The sequence below is a fragment of the Panthera onca genome, chromosome D2 (assembly GCF_046562875.1).
Source record: "Panthera onca isolate mPanOnc1 chromosome D2, mPanOnc1 haplotype 2, whole genome shotgun sequence".
Classification (NCBI taxonomy): domain Eukaryota; kingdom Metazoa; phylum Chordata; class Mammalia; order Carnivora; family Felidae; genus Panthera; species Panthera onca.
Genome location: NC_138349.1, coordinates 65,035,496 through 65,062,939, shown reverse-complemented (window position 1 = coordinate 65,062,939; position 27,444 = coordinate 65,035,496). Strand labels below are relative to the sequence as shown.

The window sequence follows — 27,444 nt, the reverse complement described above, 5'->3', positions numbered from 1 at the left end:
ATCTTTAGCATTTTGTTTGTTTGCTTTGTTGAGCTGCTTCTTCATTACACATATAACAGAAACACATTCTCCTTGGTTAACTTTTAACTCTATATCTTTTTTTTTTTTTTTTTTTTTGAGAGAGTGTGAGTGAGTGCGGGAAGGGCAGAGAGCGAGGGAGGGAGAGAATCCCAAGCAGGCTCTGCATTGTCAGCATGGAGTCTGACTCGGGGCTTGAAATCACAAACTATGAGATCATGACATGAGCCCAAATCAAGAGTTGGATGCTTAACTGACTGAGCCACCCAGGTGCCCCTTCTCTGTATCTTTAAGGCAATAGTCACATTCTTCTAGATAAGAGGAGTTATTGCTACTTGTCCACTAGCATCCAATTAGAGTATTGGATTAAAGAAATGCCCAATTCAAGAAGAAGCCTGATGGCCAAAATTAACTCAGGAAACAACAGATGTTGGTGAAGAGGTGGAGAAAGGGAACACTTTTGCACTCTTGGTGGGAATGCAAACTGGTGCAGCCACTGTGGAGAACAATATGGAGGTTCCTCAAAAAGTTAAAAATAGAGTCACCCTATGACCCAGCAATTGCATTAGTAGGTTTTTATCCAAAGGATACAAAAATGCTGATTTGAAGGGGCACACGCCCCCCAGTGTTTATAGCAGTGCTATTGACAATAGCCAAAGTATGGAAAGAGCCCAAATGTCTACTGACTGATAAATGGATAAAGAAGATGTGGTTTATATATACAATGGAATATTACTCAGCGATCAAAAAGAATTAAATCTTGCCATTTGCAACAACGTGGATGGAACTAGAGTCTATTATGCTCTAAAAAAAGCCAAATAAGTCAGAGAAAGACAAATATCATATAATTTCACTCGTATGTGGAATTTAAGAAACACAACAGATGAACATAGGGGAAGGGAAGGAAAAATAAGATGAAAACAGAGAGGGAGGCAAACCATAAAAGACTCTTAAATACAGAGAACAAACTGAGGGTTGCTAGAAGGGAGATGGGTGGGGGGGGGGGAAGGGTTAAATGGGTTGATGGGAATTAAGGACACTTGTTGGGATGAGCACTAGGTGTTCTGTGTAAGTGATGAATCACTAAATTCTACTCCTGAAATCATTATTACACTATATGTTAACTAACTTTGATTTAAATAATAAAAAGAAAAGAAATAACCTGGTAAATCTTTAGCTTGCAGAAAGGCATTCATTTCAGAAATGCTATACTCATAAAATAGTTTTGAAACTCAGGATTCATTTTATTTTTTCCTCTGACTAGTAGAAGTCAATGTCACAGTGATGAAAACTGAATTTTGATAACTTATATACCATAAAATGGAAACAAATGTGAAAAAAAAATTCTTAGCAACACTGAATTCTTGCCTTTGAATGCCCATAAAGAAAATACTTGAGTTACCTCTGAACCAGTAGGATTTGTGGGTATTATAATGCCAATGTTGAAATCTTTGATGATTTGCCAGGCATTCCTCTGGGAGAAACTTAGATCAGTGCTTCCTATAGGTAGGACTTCATTGGTATATGTTATGTAAATGGTGTCATGATATGGACTACCCACCTTTGAAAGGTGTGGGAAGGTGTTGGAAATCTCACTGTCTTTTCTCTGCAGTTATTTTGTATAGTTGTCAACTCCTTTCCATGGATTTATAGGAGATATGCCACTCAGAAGAGTGCTGCTATGAGATCTCACTGGAGAGCCTTCTTTCCTCTGAGTTTGGGTAGACATTATACTAACTAGAAGTCTAGAGTTGTTTACAGATTTTCCCATAGTTTTTCTTAGGTTTGCTTCTAAAGAAAAGATTGATCTTCATAAGACCAAAATGCAACCTTTCACTTAATTGCTGGAAGGATTGTCCAAACCCAGACTATAATAAATCCATTAGGGTAGAGACACCATTTCTTTTTTTCTTTATGTTTATTTATTTTGAGAGAGACAGAGAGAGCACCAGCTGGGGAGGGGCAGAGAGAGGGACAGAGAGAGAGAATCCCAAGCAGGCTCTGGCTGTCAGTACAGAGCCCAATGTGGGGCTTGATCTCACAAAACATGAGATCATGATCTGAGCTGAAATCAGGAGTTGGACGCTTAACTGACTGAGCCACCCAGGGGCCCCCACACCATTTCTGCTTTTTCCAATGCTCTGTCATGTCTAGTGACATAACTGTATTATCCAAGGACAAAGAGCTAGATCCCTCATTTGGCATTTGATTGTCTGCTGGCAATACCAAAAAGATGACGGTCATTAACATGCCTTCTTATGGAAGCACACACAGCCCCCATGACCCAGCACCTTTATAATTTTGACTTTTTTTTTAAAGCTATTAAAATTATACACATGATATTTTGGTAGTCCTTAAAAACAAAAAGGAGGCATTTTATAGCTAAACAGTTTTATTGGCTTTTTGTGAAATAAAAAACACGAAAACAAACCACCATGGTTAAAGGCCATAATCAGCATCAACCAAATGAACCAGCCACTTGGTTACAGTAGCTGATGACAAACACTAGTGGATATTATTGCTTATTCCCCAGGTTCATTTACATGTCCATTATATTTTGGCAAGATTACAATCACATGGGAGCTTTGGTTGTATAAATTCAACTCTGACCATTCACTAAAAACTCAACTGTTGCCATTTTATGGTGGGATATATGTCAAATCGTCCTGAGTCTTGACATTTATCCTCTCATTCTGTCTCCTTTCTCCTTCTGTTAATGCTTTACAGCCCCACTGACCAAAAGTTAAAGTAAAAGCATTTACAACCATCCCATCTCTACTCTAGTGCCCTCTCCTTTGTCATGAGAGGGTGATGCATTTCTGGGCCTCTCCAAACTCTTGTATCTGGTGTGTATCCACTGCCAGTAAATAAATGTCCATCCGTAATCTGGATAGATTTTCAAATGCATATGGTTGTCAACACTGGGTTTAGACTCAACTCTCTTCTAACTTCCGACAACTAGAAAAAAAATCAACAGCCTTTAGCATCAGTAAGTTGACCTCTCAACAAAATAAGCCCTAGCCCCCGCCATACAACATCCCATGGCAAGTATGGAGCTGTCGCCTTAAAATGCTCTGTATGAGTGCTGTAACGTTTTAATGTACAGAGAAGCAATGATTGACTGCTTCTATAAAGCTCCCCTGCTCAATGCTTTCTATTTTAACACTGAAAACTCAGAATGACAAAGGGTCAGGACTAACTCACAATAGCACCATTTCCTAGACTCTTGGAATAAGATTCCTGTCTGCGTTGGAGAATGCAGGGACCTCAGACGACCCAGCCTCCAGCTTTGCGCTTTCATAGGCCCTGCTGAATCTCAGTAGGGGTGGGTCGTCTGCCTCAGCCTACTTCTACAGTGGCATGAATTTTCCCTGGGAAGAGTTAAAAATGCGTGTCTTACAAAGTGAAGTTGGCTGCAGGTGAGAGACCTGAGGAAGCCTGTTTCGGTTGGTAAGACGATGGGACAAAGTCTGGAGATCTTTCCCTCGCCCATCTCGATTCAAGTCACTAGAGAATCTGCATGCAGAAGCATGGCAAGATCAAGGAATACTGCGTGACACAAACCCGAACACAGCAATCCAAACACCAACACTCTTACGGTATCTTTTGTATTCAGGTCCACTGGTGGGTTTGCCCTGGATAATGCTGGGATTTAATAAGCCCTTCTAATGATTATAAAGATTATCCTCTTGAATCTGGACATTTTAAACAACAGAATATTTGATATCACTGTATTTTACATGGCACATATAACCATATAATTACTAGCACTTACACGGCAAATATTGTAAATACACATTCTTGGAGTTGACTTGGTAATTATACCAATGTTATTCAGCAGAACAAAGATTCAACACTCTCTAACTTGCGCTTGGGAGAATTTCATTCCAACCCTTTACTTTACAACGAAAGGATAACCCTCTAATTATGTAATAATGCTTGGTGCTCATGTGGGCAGAGAATCACAGGGTGACTTCATGGTTAATTTGTGGCCTGTAAAATAAAGTAATACATAGTATTTTCATTTCAACAAAATACAAGAGACCATATAAAAATATTTTCCAATTTGGAATTTGAAACATGAAAGTTGGATTTTTTTTTCCTTTGTATAAAAACAAACGGAATAACGGACTAAAGTTTATTAAGCCTTCTAACAAAAAATATACATATAGGTTTAAGGAATGCAGTGAGCGTCAACTTCCCTTTTTGTCCAGGCTCATTGATGGGGAGGCTTGTGCTTTGATCCCAACAAAGATAAATGCACAAAAGTGGAGGAAGATCAGTGCCTGAAACCTGAACTATGACTTATCTCTAATAATAGGACTAATTTTACAGTAGTGCTTTTAAAAGTGTGTGTCAGATTACTGATTTTTGTTTCTCTTCCTCCTCAGGCGACTGCTGGAGATGAATTCCAGAAGCACCACTTCCGTCTCGAGTGATGTTTATTTAGTGCAATGTCTTCCTTCTCTCGTTCCCTTTTCACGCGCTGGTAGTGGTCTTCTTCCTTCAGGTACCACACAGGGGGCCAGCGGTGCCGCTCAAAGTATTCCTGGTTGTCTGATGAAGGAAAGATGAAGATGATAATACTCTTGGTTCATCGAATGCTTCTATATTCTAGGTTCTGTGCCTAATGCTTCTCATATATGTTCTCTTATATATTCTCTCAACAGCCTGGTGTGTAGGACCATTTGCAGATAGTGACAGGCAAGTTTTGAGAATTACCATCACTTGCCTGAAGTAGCCGGGCACAGAGAACCTGAACCCAGGACCGCCTGACTTCAGAGTGTAGGCTTGGCCCTAGGCATGCCCCCCTAGACAAGGATGAGCAACAACCTCGGCAGGCTGTGCAGCAGGGAACCCCAATCCCCACTCCACCCAAATCCCTCAAGGATGAAGTTCTTCAAAGAGAATTCCCAACCCACAAGTCCTTGTGTCATGTCACATGCATGTGACTGCCAACCAGTCACAAGGAATTCTCCATGAGCTGCCTGCTGCTCATGGACCTTCCCAAGGGCACAGAGGTAAATGCTTCGGTTGGAGGCGATGAGAGCCGGACACATAGGGACCCACAGTCTCACCTGCAGATTTCGATTTGATTTCCTTGCGGAACTTGGAACAAACGCTGTTGTAGTTGGTGCAGATGTGGTGCAAACACCAGGCGGCCAACTGGTGGGCGTTGTGGAACTACAGGGAAGTGACCAAAAAGGGGGGGGTGTCAGACTCTGCTTTCTAAAGGGGGGGGCACAAAGAATAGGAAGCCATGAGAGGGGTGAAAGAGATAAAGGGCCCGTGTGACTAATTCAGTAAACCTCTTGTTTTGACTACAATGTTTTGACTTTGGCCATGGTTCCAACGCCAGCCAAATACAGTGTTTGGCACACCCCTTCCTTGCCCGTGATAGGCGCACCGAAAATAATCACCATGCCAGATCAGAAGCTGAGAGCGCGCCTTATCTCCCAGCCTCCCCCATCGATGGCCCACTCTCGACAAATGACCGTGGCCTCAGGAAGGTGCCAGCCAGCAGTGGAGCAGGGACACCAACTCTGTTTAGGGAAGCCTCGGCCATGGAGCACTCTATGTCGCATGTCAGAGCTCAACTTGCTGGGGCCGAAGATCTGAAAGAGGAGACTGCAGAATGTGTAACTGTCCTATACCTGTCCTTTGGTTACCTGAGAAGAGGGGGTGGTGTGGGCAGGGTGGCAGGGAGTTGACACTCACAGCATCTCCTTTCTGAGCAGGTGCCTGGGGAGGTAGCAGCTGAGGGAGCTGTGATCAGAACAGACTTCGTGCTCAAAGATCGACAGTCACCTCCCCATTTCTCCCCAAATTTGGCAGGTCTACTCCACACCCCACACTCTGTCAACGTCTTTCTCAGACATCCATTCAGTTTGTTGGTCCTGAGGTTTCTTTGATTGGGTGAAGCCCCGAAAGTGACAGGGTGCTTCCTCTCTACCCACGTCTCTACCGTGAACAAAGGCCCAGAAGAAAGGCGAAGTCCTCAGAAAATAACTCAAAAAATTCTGAGAATTGCAACCCCAACACTATAGACAATTTTGGCTGATGCTTCCAACTTCTCCTGATATCAGGTTTCTTTTGGAAAGTAATATTAGGGCACTGGTGTCCTGGAGTTGGCCTGCACCCGCCCAAGGGAGTCAGTTGTGCCTATTTCTTCCCTACTCTGAGTTCAGCAATTTCACGTTGTTAAGGTGGGGGGATTTACACCATGGAAACTGGAAAATGCAACAACAGATCAGGGTCTCACCTGTCCCCAGGCTCATTGTGAAACAAGCCCAGCATGCCACTAGGCTAGGGTCTAATGAATGAGCTAAGATATGGAAGACGCCATCCTCAACTCTTCCTGCCAACGCGTCTCAGGGCAGGGACACAGAGCAAATCAACACAACTGCAAATCATTACCTCAATGGCCTCGCCCTATATGGAATTCTGGGTCATTTCATTTTTCTCCAGGAGGAGTATTTACTGGGGAGAGCACAAGTTGTAAACTATGCTCCAGACCTGTTTCAAAAGACCTCAGATTCCAAGTATGGACAACCAGTTAAAAAAAATTTTTTTTAACATTTTATTTTTGAGAGACAGAGAGAGAGCGTGAGCAGGGGAGAGGCAGAGAGAGGGTAAGACACAGAATCCGAAGCAGGATCCAGGCTCTGAGCTGTCAGCACAGACCTTGATGTGGGGCTCCAACCCACAAACCGTGAGGTTATGACCTGAGTCAAGGTTGACCCCTGGCCTACTGAGCCACCCAGGCGCCTGTGGTTTTGATGGGAGCTTGCTAATCCTACTGCAACAGATGTCTGTTCTTGGTTTTAATTGTAACCTCTACTAGGCTGTGTTTCCCATTGGATTTTAGTAATTCATGCTTCTATTTCTCTCACTGCCTATGATTGCCCCATACCATTTGTAGCCACATGTCCTTTTGTCTAGGGTGGTGTATGATATGTGGGGAGAAAATAAAAATACTTGTTGCATGGTAAGTTACAATGAGCAGGTTGCTGTAAAGTCCTCTTCTGCCTTTTCCCCTTGGGAATCCCAGCCATCTCGGCCTGCTACTTCCTTCCCCATTCTCCCTGAAACCACTTCCTCTCCCTTAACTGAGAAGGATCTAAGACTTAGTAAACCACTGCCCTAACACAGAAAGGGAGCGAAAACCAAAGCCAGTGGGCTGAACAAAGGACTGAAGAGTTTTTTCTTAGTTCCTCCGTAAACTCATTGTCAGTGAAGTCTATGCCAGGGACTAAGCATCCTGCATGGGTGCCTTGTATTGTGAGAGGGCTTCTACTCTTCACTGCTCTTTCTTGGACATTCTTTCCCACTTGATTCTCAAAATAATCTGTAAGGTTGACAGGATGATAAGGAAACTGAGGCAGAGTTTAGCTTTGTGCGTTGAGTAAGTTATGCATGACAAAGCTGGAGCTGGATCTTGGGTCCTCGCTGGAAGAGTGCAAGTGTGTACTGGGATTATGGAATCACAATATTGATATTAACAAATACTGATTTTGGAAAACCCCAGGAGAGCTGCAGTAAGATGTAGGGCATTACAGGGCTTCGTGGAGTTCTAGAAACTGTCAGATCTTGGCCAATATGTGTCCAAGAATTCAAACAAGGAGAGACAAAACCTTCCCCTATCATGCCCCACGTTGTTCTCCCACATGTGAAGCTGGTGCCTCGGGGGACAATGGGCTGGCGTGGGGTAGGGTCCTTGTTGTTTTCTCAAATGAAGCCCAGCAGGGTGAATGGTGCATGAAACGTGAAACTCTCAGATCTTCTCAGTGTACACAGGGCCCTCTGTGACTCAGTGGTGACATCTTTATTTAGACAGATGCAACAGCGGAATGTTTTATCAGCAATAAATGAACTGGTTGAACACACTGAAAAGGTGAAAGGCAAACTGTTACAGACCTGGGCCAGTTCCAAATAAGAGAGCACTTCCCCGTCGATGCCCACGCCGCTCATTGCGGCCTTCGTCAGCTCCTGAACAGCATACTGCTCTGGGGAAGAGACAGAACGGGAGAAAGTTGAACCATACCTTGTAAGCCAGACATCTCGCCTAGAGGGTCTGGTCTGGGACCACCTAACTGGAGAGGAAGCATGGGACACAGCTCTGGTAGCCATCTGAACTCAGCTCAGGGTGGCCTGTCAGCATGGGGAGTTCTGGTCTCCAGCCACTGTACCAACAACTGTGGGACACTCATTTGCACTTCTGAAATAGCCAGAGTCCTCCAGACCTTCGCTGTCCAGTATGGTAACTACCAGCCACATGAGACAAGTTCAACTTAAATTAAAATTAACTAAAATTAAAAATTCACACCCTCAGTCACACTGAAGTGCTCAATAGCCACATGTATATTGGGCAACACAGATGCAGAACATTTCCATCCCTGCAGAAAGTTCTATCGGATAGTTCTGCTCTGGAGAATCCAGCACCTTCATAGAATCCTCTAGACTCTCTGCTATCTTCCTGTTTGACAGTTTCTCCACTCCTATCACTCCAATTCTCAACAGTCTCTGACAGTGGAGGGACTGAGTATCAGAGGAATGGATCTATATGGGGAATTAAAAATGTGAATGCCTATGTCTGTCTCAACAGCTGAAGATGGGTGACATCTTTATTGCTCAGCTTCTTAGATTCTAAAGACTGGGGAGACCTTCACCCAGAGGTAACAAAAATATGGTTGGGAGAGCCACTTAAGCCTGGGAGCTGCGTCCAAGGCTTGGAAGCTGAATTGGGATAGTGGCTCTGAGACTGAACTGTCTTTGCCTCTGTTTGGGGCCATCACCTGCATTTGGGATTGACCTGTGTGGGTACAATCTAGGCTCCCATTTCTAGCTCCTTGATGTCAAGGTGCTTTTTTCATCTCTAGCCACTGCATCTATTCTTCTAGTCCAATAAACTGTCTTAATCATGCTTACCTTCTGTTCTGGCTCTACGTACATCTTAGTCAACGTGCCTCTATCTGGTCAATATGAGATCTAGGTTTGAATGGTTTCTTTGGCACAATCTTCCTTGGCTGGACTGACAAAGAACTATTTGGGACTAAATTTTCCAAAGAAGTCATTGGACTTTTTAATTTCAAGTTAATAGCAACATTTCTTGACATTCCTTTAACATGTAGGTTTGCAAAGCATTTTCACGCCACAAACTGATTTAAAAAAAAAAAAAACAAACATGTTCTAAACACTCTGTACTAACCAAACACTGTAAATGATTAAGGAAATTTTCTTAGGAAGCTTTATATTAATCATAATAGTAATGATAGCATTTAATAACAAAAGGAAAGATGCACAGAAGTCTGTCGTTTACCCGAGAAGCTCTCTTTGATTCAGTTCCTTTCATGGAGAAGTCAGTCCCATGTTTTCATCACCATACTTAATATTTAAGCAGAAATGGCATTATTTTAAGATTAATCACAAACCTTCTTCAGCAGATCTGGCTCCAAATTGGTTTTGACTATTTAAAAAAAATCAGTTCATCCTCAAAGGATAAATACTTGTAAAAACTGGATAGTCAAATGGTTCAGAATCTCTACCTGTGAAAAAAGGTACTGCTTCCTGCAGCCTACTACAGTTAGCATTTAAAAAATAAGTACACTCTGGGTGTACTGGTTAAAAATAGTTTTTAAAAAGTCAAATAGCAATGCTTCAACAATCTCTTTCTTTCTTTCCAGTGGGGGAAGAAGCAAGGCAAGGAGGACTTTGATCTCCTGGTAGAAACCTGGAGTCCAGAGAAATACATTTTCTTTTCTAAAGACACTGCCAGAAAGTCAAGTGCAGATAAGACCAGTTAGTTTGTTCCGACATTCATTTTCATTCACTTAATGATTCAACAGGTATTTACTGGGAAGCTAATATGCTCAGGCACTTTTCCGCATGAGGGGGACAGGCAGGCCAATGTATGAAACTGGCACTATTTCTGCCTTCACGATTAACAGGCATCAGCTAACGTAGTGACAAACACCCAGATTGCTAACTGACACCTGCAGTGAATGAAGCTGAAGGTTTACATTTAAAAAAAAAGGTATGTGAATATATATATCCTATTTAGACCTGTTTCAGCTTACCAGCCGAACAAATCCAGAAATGACACATAGATTTTGAGAAGTGAAGCCAAGTCCCCCTTTTTTCTTTCTCCCAAAATGCTCTTGACAATGTCAGAACATTTTCTAAAATAGCTTAAAAAAAAAAAAACACTTACATAATGCTTACTAGGTGCCAGACACTGTTCTGAGAACTTTATATATATATCTTAACTCCTTAATCTTCGTAACAACTCTACAGTAGAATAACATGGTCCCCATTCCAAAGAGAGAGAAAGCGGAGACACAGTGGTTAAGTGTGAAGTCATCTAGCCAGGAAATGGTGGAGTTAGGATCTGAGCCCGAGAAATCTGGCTCTGTAGCCTATGTTCTTAGCCACTGCCTCCTACTGCCTCTTTCTTAGAGACTGTGTCTGAGCACACATTATGGATAATATGGACACAATAGTTTTATTTCAAATTCCATGGTCCACAAATGAGGCAGAGTGCATAGAGCATCGGTCTCAAGAGCAGGGATCATGCATTGCTCATCTTGATAACTGCATCACCCAACAGGGCTTAGCACAAAGTAGGTGCTTAAGAAAATATTTGTGGAATTGAATTGGGCTGATACATCTGATCAGTTCCCACCACCCTGAACAAGACAGCCCTATGTTGGGTGATACAAAATTAATTTTTACTCCCTGGAAACGTTATTTTTGTTTAAGTGTAATTTTGACAAGCCTGACAGTCAGACGCTGCATGGCCCCCAGTCATCGGCCTTACCTGCAAGTGCAACCAAGTGTGGCAGGCAAAATCTGTTTGCCAAGGCAATTAATTCCAGTGGGTCCAGGTCCAAGTTAGGTGACAACTGCTTGGTATAAAGATAATCCAATACCGCTTGCATTGACATCTTGTTTATGTTCGGGAGATACACCTGAAACGTTATTTAAAAAGCTAAGTTCTGCTGAAGAAAGCAGTGGGTACATTTTCAGGCTACACTGCTTATAAATATCCCAACTGCATGATTTGATATTGGCAAGTCTGGGACACTTGCTTTGAGGCTGTGTATAGAAGTCATTCACTATTTACTGCTTTACACATAACAGTGTGATTTGTAGATGACAAAAGAGTGGGGCTGCCTGACAAAGCCTGATTTGGAATTTTTAAATGGCTATTTGGACTTATAAATCAGACAAATGGGCTGTAAATGTATGATGACATTATGGGCTCTCTTTGCCAAGTACCTTATAATACTCTACTGTGGGGAAAGAAATCTCCTAGCGACATGACAGGTGTTGGGGGGAGCTGCAAACCACACTGTTGCTGACACACGATAGAGCCCAGCTCTCTAAGATGTCAAAACAGAGGATGAGGAACCACCCTAGCTGCCACAGTGACTGGCTCGATTCCAACGTTCTATCGATAGCGGCTAACACAATATACACACTTCATTGTTTTTCCTATGACACGACCGCATAGATTCAAAATTATCGGAACATTATCAGGTATCAGTAGATTCAGAGAACCCAGAGAAATCCTTACCTGGGACATCTGGGGAATAGTTGGTTGGGCATCTTCTTTGTAGGATTTACCTAATCTGTCTCCTGAGTACCTGTAGTTGTTGCTGATATTAATACATGCTGGAGTTCACTAGAGAACCAAGGCATGGATCAATGAGGATGCACACTGCTGGGCAGCATAGAGACTCTAAGTAACTCTACAAGACGGACCCTGGCACAGTACAGAACAGTACCATTGGTCTTAACTACTGGAATGATAATGATAAAAATTGAAGGCTTCTTATACATAAGGTACTGTGATCTACTCTGATCCTTATATCCTCCCCAGGAAGAAGAGACTATTATTTTTGCCATTTTACAGGTATGGAAATTGAGGTTCAGGGAGGTTAAGTCCCAAATCCAAGGTCACAGAGCTAGTCAGTGTCTGGGATTTGAACTTGGGGAGCATAATTCTAAGGTCTGTGGTCAGAGCCACTGTGCAGTACAAGAAACCCTTCATGGCAAGGAATCAAAGGTTTGTTTGGCTCACAGTATAATAAAGTACTGTATTTCACTAACAGTTTTTAAGAATCAGATTTCTAAGTTGAGAAGGATAAACAGTTATAAACTTCTGATTTCTGGTGCTTAGCAAACCTCTATATACCACAGAAAGATGATTACATCTCTATTATACATCTAATCTCTCCCTCCTTCTCTCTCTCTCCACAATCTACATGGGTCTCATGGTCAATGCATTCTAGTGTTGTGGTTCCAGAATCATTTAAGCTATCTCAGCCTTCTATGTCATTCTCCTGCATGGCCACCAGCCACCTCAGACAGGGACTGTCCTTTCAGACAGAGCTTTCTCTTTATGTATCAGAGGGAAAGCCCAAAGAACTTCCCAGAAATAGTAAGAAAATTCCACACACACCCCCTTTCAGATATAGTCAATGAAAACAATTATGATTTGGTAAATAAGCTGTATGGGTTACTACCATCAAGGATTTAACAAAGGTCTTCATTTCAAGTTTCTAGGCAACCTCTACAGTAGATAGAACCTGGCAAGTAGACACTGTTACTGATGTGATTTTAAAATAAAGAAGCTGTTGTATTGTAATTAATTCCTATTCCAGTGACTCTAATATCAGTTGTATCTGTGCATATGCTTACATACATATACGTTTGTGTACACATGCATTTATCTTATGCAGATCGTGTTTGGATTAGTACAATTTTATACATAATTGAAGGTTAAGTTGTGAAACTTTAAAATTTGGACCATTTTGGTAGTGAAGGTATGTACATTTTACAAAGTCCTAAGTGTGATAAAGTGTTAGTGATCATAAATATAAAAAGTCACAGAGCTTTCTGTGAAAACCTGCTCTCTCAGCTACGGGGAGGTCTGCTGTTTTGAAAACAACGGCTTAGATGCCAGGGCAAGAGGCTGGGAAAGGCCTGGGGGTTTGTCACTAAAATGAGTGTGACCTTTGACTAATCATTCTCCCTCTCTGACCCTCGGTTTCCTCATCTGTTACATGGGAGAGATTTGGAAGAGGTGATAACCTTCAGCTTTTTCTTCTTCACGGAGACTCTGGATTTGGAAGATATTCATATTACCTTAGCATTTTTTTTTAAGACTGTGTTCTAAGTCATGACAAAATGAACATCCTAAGTGAAAAGAAATTATTTCTAGCAACAAGAGATGACAGATTCCTGTAAGCAGCCCTGCCCCAATACTTTCAATGTCTTTGGAGTGTTCTGACATTTGATTAAAAAAGTTTTTTTTAACGTTTATTTATTTTTGAGACCGAGAGAGAGAGAGAGAGAGAGAGAGAGACAGATTGTAAGTGGGGGAGGGGCAGAGTGAGACTGACACAAAGAATCCACAGCAGGCTCCAGGCTCCAAGCTGTCAGCACAGAGCCCGATGCAGGGCTTGAACTTACAAGCCTCAAGATCATGACCTGAGCCGAAGTTGGAAGCTCAACCAACTGAGCCCCCCAGCTGCCCCTGGAGTGTTCTGACATTTATAATCATCTGTGGCTTGCTTTTTCCTTCTTGTGTAACATAAGGCAAACAAATTTTTGAAGTGATGGCTTTTTTGGGGCAAATAATGTTAAGGACCGTTAGAGCAAATGAAAACAAACTAAAAACACGTTTAGAACACACACCATTCTCGTGTTCCTTTTTTTTAAAGCCCGTTTCTGTCATTTCAACATTTATGTTTAACTGCATAACAATGGAGAGACTACTTTATAGAACTTTAAAAACAATATAAATAAAGCTATATAAGAAATGGAATTAAGAATTTTGCATCCTACCTGCTTAGGTAGCTTAGAAGAAATAAGAGTCAGCAAAGAGACTATAATGCTATCCTAAACTACGTCTCTTATTCCAGTTTCGTTGGTTTAAAATTTTAATTGCAAAGATCAGCTCAGACTATTAGGCTTATAATTAGAGACAGTCTCATAGAGGATGAGAAAGTTTTCCAGATTCAGAGCATTGCTTACTACAATTCAGGCATGCATTTTTAATGAACCACTTGCTGAGCACCTCTGGGGAGAGAATTATGCTTACTGCTACATTAAAAGTAATGAGAAAAATAGAAGTAAAATACAATGTCTTCTTAAATATTAAATGACAAAAAATGTTAAAGTAACGTCAACGGGTATATTTTATTCCTTTCTGGATATGTATGAGAATTCTGTTAATGCCAAAAAGAAAGAAAGACTGAATTTTGAGGTTCGGGAAGTCAGGTTTTCACAGGACAATAAAGAGTTAAAAGGTGGCCTACAAAGGACAGATCCCAAGTTATGGAATATTTACTGAGCATTTAACTGATGTTCCTCCCACCCCATGACCCCACTTGGCTGGTTTAGGAAGTGTGGAACTGGGTTTTTTTTTAACTTAGGGCTTTCAGGGGACAAAGACTTTCAATTACTCATGGAAAGAATTTAACAAGGATCCTCCAGGACAATGGTCACCGACATTTCTTGAGCTTTCATATGTTCCAAGCACCAAATTCCATGTTTTACACATGTACTCTCATGACTTACCTGCCCTCTGAAGAAGGTTCTCTTGTTATCCCCATATTAAAGATGAGGACACAGGTTTGGAGAGGGCCGGTCGCTTTCCCAAGGTCAAACTGAGACTAGAGTTCAAACTATATAACCATTATAGTCTACTCTGGAAATCAAGAGAAGGGGCAGATGAGGGCACACATGTCAACAGCTCATGGCATTCCTGATTCACTGGCTAAAGGAATTTGGCACAGACCTCCTGTTGCTTGGGTCCATGGTCTCTGTCTTCTAAGCTGGGTAGAAGCCATCCATGCCTATTAGCCTCAGCTATCGTTCTAAGTGGCAAATGACCTAGTCTTTCTAAGAGGTAGTGCTAAACAGGTGGCCCCCTCCAAGAGAGGCTGTTAACCATAGACGAGTGCATTCATGTTCACTGCCAAGTTTTTGTTTTGGTCACCTCTCCTGCCCATTTTAATCTGGAGACGATTACAGTCCATTCTGGGAAGGGATAAAGGGGATTAGCATTTGTGAGGTCAGCTCTGACAGTGTCTCTTTGTGCCTGGGTTCCTGACCTTGATCAAGTTCTCTGCTGGGTCAGTAGCAGGTGCTCTGCCGCACAATCAGCACACATTTCAGTGAGCTGGACACATAAGGGAAGCAAGCCTCCGGGCTCTTCATCTCTGGAGATTACTGGAGCCGGTGAAGTGCCATTCGGATGAAGGCTTATTAATCGGTGGCTTCCCCAAATTTTCTTGGAAGTGAGAGTGAAAGAATATGAACACGACCGACATCAAAATAACACTAATGGCAGCGACCATTTACTTAATGCTTATGAGGATCTGCGAGTGTTGACTTTTGCACTTCACCACACTGTGGCTATTATCCTGCTTTCCAGAGAGGGAGGATGCCCAGGGCCACACAGCTTATACGTGGAGGAGCTGAGATTCAAGCCCTGCGCCCTTCACTGGGCAGCCTCTACCACGCTGGCGTAGTTTCAGTGACACGGCTCGGAAACATCTTTGGTGGCACAGGAAAGACTTCACTACTCACAGCTGCAGACCTCCGGGCTTATAAAGGCCGGCAGACAGCTAGCGAGGTCATCAGAACAATCCTAACATTTCTCCTCCCCCCACAGCAGACAGCCTTTTGCTGGGAGTTGGTTTAGGAGCAGCTGCAGTTTGTTCTGAAAGCGGGAGGTGGCCTAGTGACCTCCTCTGCCCCAGCCATCCCTGCTTGTGAGGCCGTGACTCTGCTTCCCTACTTGGGGATGCAAATGCAGGCTCCCGGGTCACAGTGGGAGTGCTCAGATTTCTGGTGTGAGTGCCCCTTTCGAGAAGTTAGCTCTTGTTTTCTCTATTTCTTTTAAAAGTGTGGAGAGATGCTGAGATCAGCAAAGCGAGCCTCTTAGGACAATAAACTTGATGGGGTGTCCCCCTTTAAAAAAAAGATGGTTAAAAAATACTTTCAGAACTCAACAAAAATGCTTGCTCTTCTAGACTAAAGTTAGAAGTGCTTGAATGGAATTTTTCTTTCTTTTCCAACAGGGTTTGTAAAAAGATGAACACAGAATGGTTTCAAGATACTGCTTACTCTGCTCTAAGAATATCTTTTATTCGGAGATAGGGCCAGCGTCTGAGAAGTGACTCAGTGGCTTCCACTAGACCTAAGCATTGACAGCGGCGTGTTCAGAGGAATGACCATTTGCTCCATTACTGTCTCCCTCCAGTTAACAAAGGCTTGGAGAAGACGAGTCGGGGCAGTGCCTCGGGGGATGCTGTAGCTCAAGGAAATGTCGAGGGCCATCCAGTGCACCCCTCATGGTGCAGATGAGAAGACAGGGGCACAAGGATGTGGCTTCTCAAGGACCGTCGTCTGGTTGGGGGCTCAGCTGAGCCCAGGATGCGGGTAAGCGAAGAAACTTTTCACCACCCTGAACTTCTGGAAGACAGACTGCCCCAATTGCATGTGAGTTTGATAGTGTCTTGCTTGGTGACATTTGAAAAAAGTATAGCTGATCATGTTTTACAAATGACAGCAGTGACCATAAAAGGGTGATGCGCAGGTACCACTCAGGTGCTCACACACCACAAGTGAACAGTGGACCATGGCTCCCCATAACAGCAAAATTAAGAAGAGGGTGACCTCCATGGAAGCAGTTGAAGAGCTGAAGTCGTCTGGTTAACCAAACACACACACAGTCATAAAGATTCTACTTAGGCTTCTCGGAAGGCACATACCTCACTGTTGGCGCTTTCCACAAACGAGCCCCCAAACATGGCAGCCATCCACTTGCAGCTACAGATCAGCAATGGTTTGTGGGCACTGATGGCTCCATCATCCAACCTGAACGTCACATCTGCCCAAAGATCGAGGAAACATAACCATGAGCCAGCTTTGCTGAGAGTTCTACCCACAGTCACCAACCTGCGTCTCTTACTCTCTTTTCCGTGTCTCTACTTAGTGATTTGGTATCAACCACTACACCCAGATCCCCCTATGTCATCCAAGGATTGAGGAGTAAGTATATAAGATTACACATGAGATCACGACACAAATTCTCTGAACCACATGGTAACATAAAGGAGAGGAATAGTTTTTCTTCCTTACTATGAAAAATTTCAAACATACGGAACAGCGGAAGAAACAGTACAATGATAACTCATTTATCACACTGTTAACATTTTGCCATGTTTGCTTTAACTATGGGTGAATGAGTATGTGTATGTGTATACGTAGTGAATATGTATGTGTATATATACGTGTGTAAACATTTTTTTTAAATGTTTATATTTATTTTTGAGACAGAGACAGAGCCTGAGTGTGGGAGGGGCAAAGAGAGAGAGAGACACAGAATCTGAAGCAGGCTCCAGGCTCTGAGCTGTCAGCACAGAGCCCAATGCAGCACTTGAACTCATCAACTGTGAGATCATGACCTGAGCGGAAGTCGGACACTTAACCAACTGAGCCACCCAGGTGCCCCTATGTGTGTAGACATTTTTAACAGCATGACACTTCTAACTACTTTATCAAGAGTTTTCTAAAAATAAGAATATACTTCTAGATAATCGTATCATTATTACTCCTAAGAAAATTAGTAATATCATCGTCTAGTTCATACTCAAAATTTTCCAATTATCTCTAAATTGTATTTATAGTTTTTTTTTTTTTTTCTAAAGACAATCCAGTTGAAGTTCCATGTTGTATTTGGTCATTATGCCTTTGCATTAAGGGGAGGGCGATTGAATCCATTTCACTTAAGGTCCATTGTTTACTGCAGGTTTGTAACATTTCTTTTCATGATTGTTTCTATTTCATGATGGTCAATGTTTCAAGTAAATATTATTCATAAGTTTTAAAATTAATGAACAGACTCAGTAATCAATTACTGAATGTATAGTACTAAATATGTACTACCAAGGCATTATGAAAGATAAAGACAAAATGGAAGTATCCATGTAAATAAAAGTCAGGAAGTCAAATTTTAACAATGAAATACACACACACACACACACTCACACACAGAGGGCTATTTCAGAATTTAGTAGAAACAAACAAGCAATTATGTGAGGACTCTGTGGTCAGCAAACAGCATAGTTATCAAGGATAAAGAAGAGGCAAGAGAAATAGAGAAGTGTAGGGTGGTAGAGTGCGAGAAAGGATAGGGAGGGGGAAATGGACAGATGAGGCACCCTTGATACGAAGGCAGAGGGTTGCCAAAATCACCTCAAGGATTTCAAGGCCAAAAGGTCAGTGGAGAGCAGATGTGGTCAGGGAAGGGAGCCTGAAGGAGCTGAACATCGAGCTGACTTGCTCTGGCTCTGGTGCAGGCTCAGGAGGAATGTGACCTAACTGAGAAGCGCCATGAGGGTACTTTAGAGGGCAGCTTGTGTGCAAATCCTGGCTCTACCATTTACTACTGTACAACCTGGAGGCAATATGCCTAACCTCCCTGTCAATTTCCCCATCTTCAAAATGGAATAGTATTTGGCCCATTAGTCTGATAAGAATTAAATAGATGGATACATGCAAACTAGAAGGTTACATAAAAAAAATAAGCATGGACACATGTTAGTGCCGGTTACTCTCTTGCCTATTTGGGAACAGCTAATGTTTGATAAATCACAACCAAAGGGATCGATGACTTTACCATTGGACCCCTCACCTGAGAACGACCCTTTGCTGAGGCACTCTTTTATCCGATTGGCCTTCCTGACATGAAATGCTTTTGTAATCTCCTGGTTCATGAAGGCTTCCTTGTTCATGATGTTTTCCACCATCATCCTCAAATCAAACATCTCCAGAACCTCTGCGATCTGAGCCAGGCCCACCAAGTCCTTTTCCTTTTCATCCAGTTGTCCCGTATAAAGAAACTGGAGCAGGGTCCGGAAAGGGCCTGGCTGGACGGAGGAGTCCATCCTGACCACAGTGACAGGGCCCACGCGCTTTGAAACGGGATTGGCTTGCATTTCCTTGTGCATGCCAAGGAACCCCTTGCTCCAGCCTGATAAGGTCTGTGTCTCCGGAGTCGAGCTCTCGCCTTCCAGAGCCAGACTCTCCTGCTGGGACAGGTTCTGGCTCGAGGCCTTCCACTGATTGGCCTGAGGTGTCCTTGGCGTTCCTTCCTCCCGCTCCTCGTCTGGGTCAAGGCTCAATGCCCGCCCCTGGCAATCCCTGCTCTGCTTCTCTTTCTCACCAGCTCCTTCGCTCCAATTTGGGGTTTCTTCACATTCCATTAAAAAAAGATCATAAAATTTGGAAGAGGAGGTAGCGAGGTAAATTCGATGTGCAAAGATGTGCTCTTGGTCCTGAAGGATGAACAGGACGTCGGCACACAGAGGATTGTCCAGTAAACAGGCAGCTTCGCTTGTCCCCATGGAGGGACATTCTGGAACCTTGATGACCGGCGGAGGGGCTTTTGGAGGTAGGAATGGTGCCTGAAGTAAAGGCTTCTGGACTTTCTTTAGGTGAGATTTCCAGAACTGCAGGTGTCGGCGGGAAATCAGCGCTGCTCGGATCGCATTGTCAAACACGTCCTTGATTCCGAACTGGTCAAACACGCTTGTCTCATAGTACGGTATGCCCAGCTCCTTTGCAACCTCTCGGCCTTTTTCTGGGGGCAGAATATCCCCTCTCTTTATGGGCCTAAAATGGAGTATTTAAAAAAATTATAATCAGCCTTATTTTAGGGAAAAAAAAATGGTAACAAGGGCCTATGAAAGCACCTAATAGAATTGTGCCTTTAAAGTCCTTATTCAGACTTTTAATAAGGCTCTTGAAAAATCGATCTACCTCAAGCTTTCCAAATATAAAGGACTCAGGCCTGCAGGGGAAAAAATGCTTTCAGGAGTAACTATAATAACTGAAGTTCGGCCATTTGCTTGCTATTTGATCCTGGGCAAGTTACTTAACCTTCTTAAGCCTTGGTTCTCCCAACTGTAAAATAGGAATAAGAATAATGAACACCTACATCTTAAAGGACTAGTGAGAAGTTGAAATGAGATAATATGCTTAGCACGGTGCCTGGTCCACAGGGAGTGCCTGACAAATATTAGCTGTTACAACGATCACAACTGTGACGTCTGCATCTTCATCACCACGTTATGCTTACATTTTGCTTGATAACTTTACAGTGAATCCATATACCTTTTCTCACTTGAGCCTCACAAAAACCCTAGGGGTGTTATTCGCATGCCACCTAGTGAAGAAACCGAGGCAGAGAGTCTAAAGGGTTTGCTTCAGGTCACATTCGCAAGTTGAAGAGAGACCCCTGCCCAGCAGTTAGAGTCTAGAAGCCCCTAGTCCTAGACTAAACGGTCCCCATCCAACAGCCAATTAAGTCTCTTGCATCAGATCTGTGCTTCTCCTTTCATGCCTAACTGCTTCTTTTCTCTTCTGCCTCTGCAGTCACGCCCTCAGCCTCTTTCACTTGGACTACGGCATTAGCCTCTGCACTGTCTTTCTTCAGACTCTGCACATTTCAGCCCACAGTTTCCACTGCTGCATGAAACATCCTTACATCACACAAGCATGACTTTCAGCTGTAATTCTTTTTAAAAATTTCCTCTGGTTCCACACAGCCCTTCAGGCTGGCACACAAGGCCCCTTTACATTCTAATCAAACCCAGGGAGGCCAAACCTTTGGAAGCAGTACAGGCAGAATAGTGCTGTGACTATGGCATAGCATAGTAAAAGACAGGTTCCAGAACATAATTAACTTTGTTGTTCCATTCTTCACAAACACACACTTGATGCTGAGACATACTCTTAGGAATTGATCTTCCTAAATAAATATTTGGCTTCCAAAATTGAAGGTAATGTGTGTGAAAGGCACACTGGTCTTAGGAGAAATACGGTAATACTGGTTACAGTTTGGATCTGAAGCCCTGGACAGAGCACAAGGAAAAAAGGCAGGGTGTTGCAAAGGCAGAGGGAAGTGCAGGGAAGAAGACTTAACTTCAAAGTTTGCTTCTCTGGGCTTTTTGTGCTCCTTCTTCCTGGGGCTGACTTGGAAATCACTAACTGGCAAAACTCTTCAAGGCTGCGCTCAAATACCAGCTCCTTCATGGAATCGGGACTGTCCCCTCTGCTGTCCTCTAGTGCTCTGTAACTCTCCTCCTGTCCTCCACACGTCTATGGTTGTGAGGCCTGATTATCTCAGCCTATTCTTTTACACAGAAAGTTCTGGATGCCAGGGGCAGTCTCTCTTTCACCGTGAGTCCCCTTTCCCTCTATGTGGCTTCTAACATTCAATTCCTAGTCCATGCATTTAATAGAGGGACTGTGAAAACAACACGAAACATTTTCAGAAAATTTATCCAAAACGCAACAAGAACATCAGAAATTGTCTAAAGAAAATACTATTTGCTTTTGCTGTGAGAGTGTAAAAAGCTGTGTCTGTACAAAATTTTTGCAACAAGCCTATCAGGCAAACATTGAAGGAAGGTATTAATATCAACACTTTTGGGAAAGTTATGCTCTCCGGCAAAAAAATGTAGTTAAACATAAAATATATATAAAGTTATTTTTTTTATGACAGGAATATGGAAGGGGCATGGGCTTTAAAAAACTCTTACTTCCCCCTAATATTGGTATTCACATTTTATACAAGTAAAACAAATCCCCCCTCAGTTTGATTTTTAAAGTTGTGACATTTTAAAAGACATCTACTAGATGGAGCACCACTAGGGTGGCTCAGTCGGTTAAGTGTCCAACATCTGTGCAGGTCATGATCTCACGGTTCGTGGGTTTGAGCCCCGCATTGGGCACTGCGCTGACAGCTCTGAGCTTCTGATTCTGTGTCTCCCTCTCTCTCTGCCCCTCCCTCACTCATGCTCTGTCTCTGTCTCTCTCTCAAAAAATAAATAAACATTAAAAAAAAATTAAAAACAATTACTAGTAACATTTAAATACCAGTGTTCCTGTTTTGCAACTATAGGTCCATATGATGTTTTAAAACTAGACACCACCATTTGGGGAATGAAATATTCTCAGAGGTTGGATTGGGGGAAACGAGAAGGTTAAAAACACTTGGATATGTGTATTTGCATGAACCTGATGTTCTGGGGGGCCAAGAACTGGGACTAGTCAATCTGAATGTTCATTAACTTTATTAAACTAATCATAGTTTCAAGAATGACATTACTATGAGTAGCTACTATTTTGTTTAGTATTTTGCAAATTTCAAGGCACTTAAAATTTTTTTTTTTAAATGTTTATTTATTTTTGAGAGAGAGAGACAGAGACAGAGTGTGAGTGGGGGAGGGACAGAGACACATGGAGACACAGAATCCGAACTAGGCTCCAGGGTCTGAGCAGTCAGCACAGAGCCCAATGCAGGGCTGGAACGTGGGGCTCAAACTTGTGTAGCCGAAGTCAGACGCTTAACTGACTGAGCCACCCAGGTGCCTCAAGGCACTTAAAAAACATTATTTATTTATTTTGAGAAAGCACACGTGGGGGGTGCAGAGAGGGAAAGAGAGAATCCCAATCAGGCTCTGCACGGACAGTGCAACTCAGGGCTTGAACTCATGAACCATGAGATCATGACCTTAGCCAAAACCAAGAGTAGGTCGGTTAACTGACTGAGACACCCAGGTGCCCCCAAGACACTTTTATTCACACCAGGTTGCAATTATAAAATTCATTTCCAGAACTGGCCAACCAGTTTACAAAAATGGGTTCCTCACCTAAGAGGGGACAGTGAGCACGAGAAGGGTCAGTATTAACAAACTAACTTAAAGCATATGGCTGATTGATGGGGCCCCAGAACCACCGAAGAGCATAACCCTAGGCTACAGGGACATCTGTTACCTCTAAACTTTAATTTGGCCAGCACAGCAAAATACTGAGTCCCTTGGCTTACCTTGCTAAAGGGCGTCTGGCTCGATTAACAGCTTCAAGATCAGCATAGCGGAGATCTAGCTGGCAGCCAACTAGAACAACAGGTGTGCGAGGGCAAAAGTGCTTGATTTCTTGATACCACATGGTTTTCACATGATTTAGGGAATTGGGATTAGCAATCGAAAAACAGAGGACCACAACATCAGACCTAAAAGGAAATCACAAAAGAAGCTGTATTTCCATATAATTTTTTTTCTTTTATCATTACAGCTCCTCCCCTCCCCCATCCATCTAATGCCATATCATGTCACAATTAAAAAAAAAAAGGATAGTATAATACATCTCGGAGTCATGCAAACAGCCGGATAAGCCCCCACATCCCAGCACCAAACACAGCCCGAGTTCATTTTCATATTGCACTGCAGAACGCCTATGTATTAAAGTTTCCAAAGATGTTCTTTTACAATACAAATGACTACCCAAACTTGATCCAGTCCTGGAGCCACAACATGCTGAACTATTTCTGTTAATCACAAGAAATAGTTTCAAGATAAAATAAAATAATAAGAACTACCTTTTACCAGTTTAAACAGAAAGGTGATGATGACTCAACCCAATGAGATAAAGCAAACAGTTTAAACATTACTGAAAACATAACAGGTATTTGCTGTACAGGGTCAGCAAATACACAGAAGGATTTCTGCCCTTCTTCCCACTTAAGCACACATGTAGAGAGCACAACCACTTATCTGTTTCTGAAAAGAAAATGTCCTGATTTTGCAGGAATTTTGACTCTTTACTAGATATATGGCAAGAAGGTAGTATTTAACAGAAAACTAGCAATAGTTAGATGGATGGGCAGTAAGAGAATGTTGGAAGCAGATTTCTCAAATGGTATGTATGACACAGCAGGTAAATGGGGAAAAGAAAAAGTATTTTACAGTCAATTTTGACATAAAGATCTTCTACTTTTACATAACAACTTACCATTTTAGAGGCCAAAGAACCGTTTCATAAAACGGTTGTTCAATTATGGTGTTTGACAGCTGCTAAAAGGTATCTTTAATAAGAATTATAAACCAATCATCTAGGTTAAAATATGCTGAATGGTGACTTTGAAGACATTGAGGCAAAAGAATATAAAGAACAGGAAAAATTATGCCCAAGGATTCAAGACTATCTTGCAGCTAAATTCAGAAATAAACTCTTACAATTTTATTAGATGTTAATTTATTGCCTTTATTGTTTATGTAATGAGAAGAATCAAGTTGATGAATCAAAACACCTTCTTTTTAAATCATTAATGAGCTTTTCCCCCCTACATATCAATGAAGACAAACAAATATATCCAGGCAACCATAAAATTTCTAAAAATAATCATTTGCAATGCAGAAAACTGCAGGGTGCTTACATTAAATGTAATTCACAAGTTGAGTCTTTAAATTTATACTCCAGAAAAACTGCATCAGACCATAGCAAGTAGAGGGGAAAATCCTGAGATTAAAATATTTACAAATTATAAAAGAGGACCTGGGACTCAAAGTAGATGAATGTATTAATCTGCAGGTTTAGAATGTCCTTGAAATAAAGATATTATCAGAGATTCATAGACACTGGAAAATATAATATGTGTAAAAATATGCATAAATATATAAATGAAAGGGAAGCCTGTCTTGTCGTCGGGATTCTGATTTAGTTAGTGGAATATTCTGTGCACAGCCTTACTTCTAATCAGCATAAATAACAGTACCCAGCAATGCTTTGAATTTTACATTTTTTAGGAGCTGAGTTTTCTATTATTCATAATCCTATTTATATAGGATATCTGATACAGCTCTGCTATAAGCTTCATCTTGATCATGAAACAAAGCCACCGTGAATTTTGGCACAGTGAGATTAACATGGCAATATGTGAGGTTCAATATTGTAGAGGAAGAATTGAGGAATGTACCCAGCACCTAAATGTGGACTAGTATGTATATGCATAAAATTGTTCTAATTGGCGCCTATTTCCATATTGAAGCACATGGCTATAAAAGAAATATTCTCAGAGCTTAATTTATATGACAGACATGAAGCTAAATGTCAATTCTGTTATCTAATTTTATGATACAGCATGTGAGGTTTTGAAATCAGAGCTGGCTCGGTTGCCAAGGTTACGGTGATAACACTCAAGCCACTGAGCACACACGAGTTACTATTCGGTTGACCTGTAAACAAGTACAGACAGGACCTTGGGGGTTGGAAACAATGGAATCTCTTGATGATAATAGCATAATGCCGTCACCCAATACAGGTCCGGAGGGCCCGACTTCTAACTGTGTCGCAGCAATATCTCAATGCATGAAATGCTGTTGGATGGCTAGAAAAATAATTCCATGTTATGTAAATATTTTGTCTCAAAAGGATGATAAAGAGAAGAGGTTGTATTGAGCGCAACACTACCTTTGAAGCTAAAATAACTTATTGAGTCAAAATTCTACTTGTATCCTTGGAATAAAGAAATTTTTTTCCTTTTTTTTTTTAATGCATAGTTAGGGGCTATGAGAATATATCTCCATTACTTTACACTCAAAGCACTTACGAAATAAGATCATATTTTACCTACCAACTTGCTTCAACGTCTTTGGTTTAACTGTTGTTGATCTAAATATGAATGCAAGTTAAGAAAACATTCTATAGAAATTATAGAGGCCAGTTTTTCTGGTCTGCCCTAATAACGTAGTACCCTAACCCTGATTTTAACCAAAAGGCTGGGGAATCAGCAGATGTAGTGATAGAGCTACAGAAAGATGCTGTTTTGACACATTGCTCCTTATTCTTTTCTAATTCCTAATTCTTCACATAGCAGTATTCTCTGCGATATAAACACATATACAATCAAGTAACTATTTTGAGAACACCACATATTCCCTCTAGATTTTTAGCCTCTTTTCTATCTAGTTAAGGAAGGCACAGGACCTGCAGCTAAGAATATCTCCCCCTTTAGGCAGAATTCCAAGGAACTAGAGCTATTAAATAACTTTTAATCAAAACATTCATTCCTGTGTGGAGACTGTTCAGTGTCTGACACAAGCTCGTGTTTAAAAATGCCATTCCTGTGAAAGATAAAAAGAAAAAGGCAGGTTCTAGCATTTCCACTTCCATGGCTCTGTTACATTTTTTTACTTTGAAGAGTTGAGTTTAAAAATAATTGGGAGGGGAATGTGTGATGAGGGCATTCTCACATATTATGCAGCAGGGTTAGCCTAGAAATGACCTCAGGTTCCTATTTCAGCTGTAAAAAGAATCTGATAGGATTTAAATGGCGTCCTACAGTTATTTGGAGTAGAAAGCACAAGAATTTGAGAATTCTTTGCAGAAGCAAAGCACAGAGTAGACAAAACTCTAAACTCCAGAACTTGAATACTGAGAAGGGGTAGGAAGAGGTTTGGAATTTTTTGTTGTTGTTGTGGACCCAGCTAAGTGGCTTTATTAAAGCAAGCCAGGGTTACAAAGGACTAAAGCGTGCAGGGTCTCAGTTGCTTGCCTACGGAATGTTTATTTTGGGGAGAAAAATGTAATTTCTTTTCCCTAAGGGGAAAATGTTACTGTAAAAGTTTCTCTAGGGTACTAACACATCAAATAATGCCCATGCAATGATGTTTTGATTAGTTAAGTAAAAAATAATCCAAAGTAAATCTGTGTGTGGAAATAATTGCGGATCTTGCTTCATACAGGGGTAGAGGGCAGCGGTGCGGGGGGGGGGGGGGTGGGTGGGTCACAGAAGGCCCAAGTCCTCCAAAAATGCTTGTGCTGATAAAGCCAACCTGAGTTGTACCAGTTTTTCTTCAGATATTAAACAAACAAGACAGCATATTTTTTTTCAGTTATCTTTCAAGGAGAACACCGGCCAAAGATAGCATGTAAAAAATTGGCAAAGGTATTTGGATAACATAAGAAGTGTGTGCAAAGTTGGGACCAATCTTTATTGAAGGATGAAAGAAAAAAAAATCTGAACACAGTGCATCTTGCCCACATATCCTGGCCCAAGCTAGACTTGAAACAGCAAAGGCCGTACAAGTTCCCAAGGCCTGTCTTTGTAATATCTATAGTCAAATATAGCAAACATGGTGGGAAAAGGTCAGAGAGGACCAGAAGCAATGCTGCTTTTCCAATCTGAAATACCAAATTCATCCTTTGAAGAAGTGGTTGAAAAAGGGTAGATAGTCACTATAAAAAAATGTGTTGTTAAGAATGGATTTTCCAAGTTCTTTCCTATCACACAAGTGCTCTTATCTCCTTGGTTTATCTTTCCTTTCCTAGTCCCATCCAGTCCGCCACCACTGTCGGCTAGGGGGCTGCCTTTGCATTTTCTTATCTGGTTAAGTGAAGGAAAAATACCTAAATTATCCTTTATCTAAGAGCCCAACATCAGGCCAGTCTGACAGGCCATTGTGAACGTTTGTGGGTTCCATCTGGTCCTCCACATAGCTGTGAGCAGGATGGCCAAATGCCCTTCTCCAAAAGGCCAATTCCTGGTTGAGTCTCTTGCTG

The 27,444-nt window shown here is 41.8% G+C and overlaps 1 protein-coding gene across 10 annotated transcripts in view; it reads right to left on the bottom strand.

Moving 5' to 3' along the window:
• Positions 1-2,392: 2,392 nt before the first annotated feature.
• Positions 2,393-27,444, bottom strand: part of RHOBTB1 (Rho related BTB domain containing 1) — a 122,638-nt gene continuing 97,586 nt past the window's right edge. For 9 of the 10 annotated variants that reach the window (XM_060642681.3, XM_060642680.3, XM_060642678.3 and 6 more), the window contains 7 exons: positions 22,931-23,116; positions 18,731-19,710; positions 16,806-16,924; positions 10,835-10,985; positions 7,936-8,024; positions 5,097-5,202; positions 2,393-4,575 (listed from right to left, as the gene is read on the bottom strand). In XM_060642681.3, coding sequence (XP_060498664.1) covers positions 4,406-4,575; positions 5,097-5,202; positions 7,936-8,024; positions 10,835-10,985; positions 16,806-16,924; positions 18,731-19,710; positions 22,931-23,116 — 1,801 coding nt within the window. In that variant the 3' untranslated portion in view covers positions 2,393-4,405. The other variant, XM_078434296.2, reaches the window with a different exon arrangement.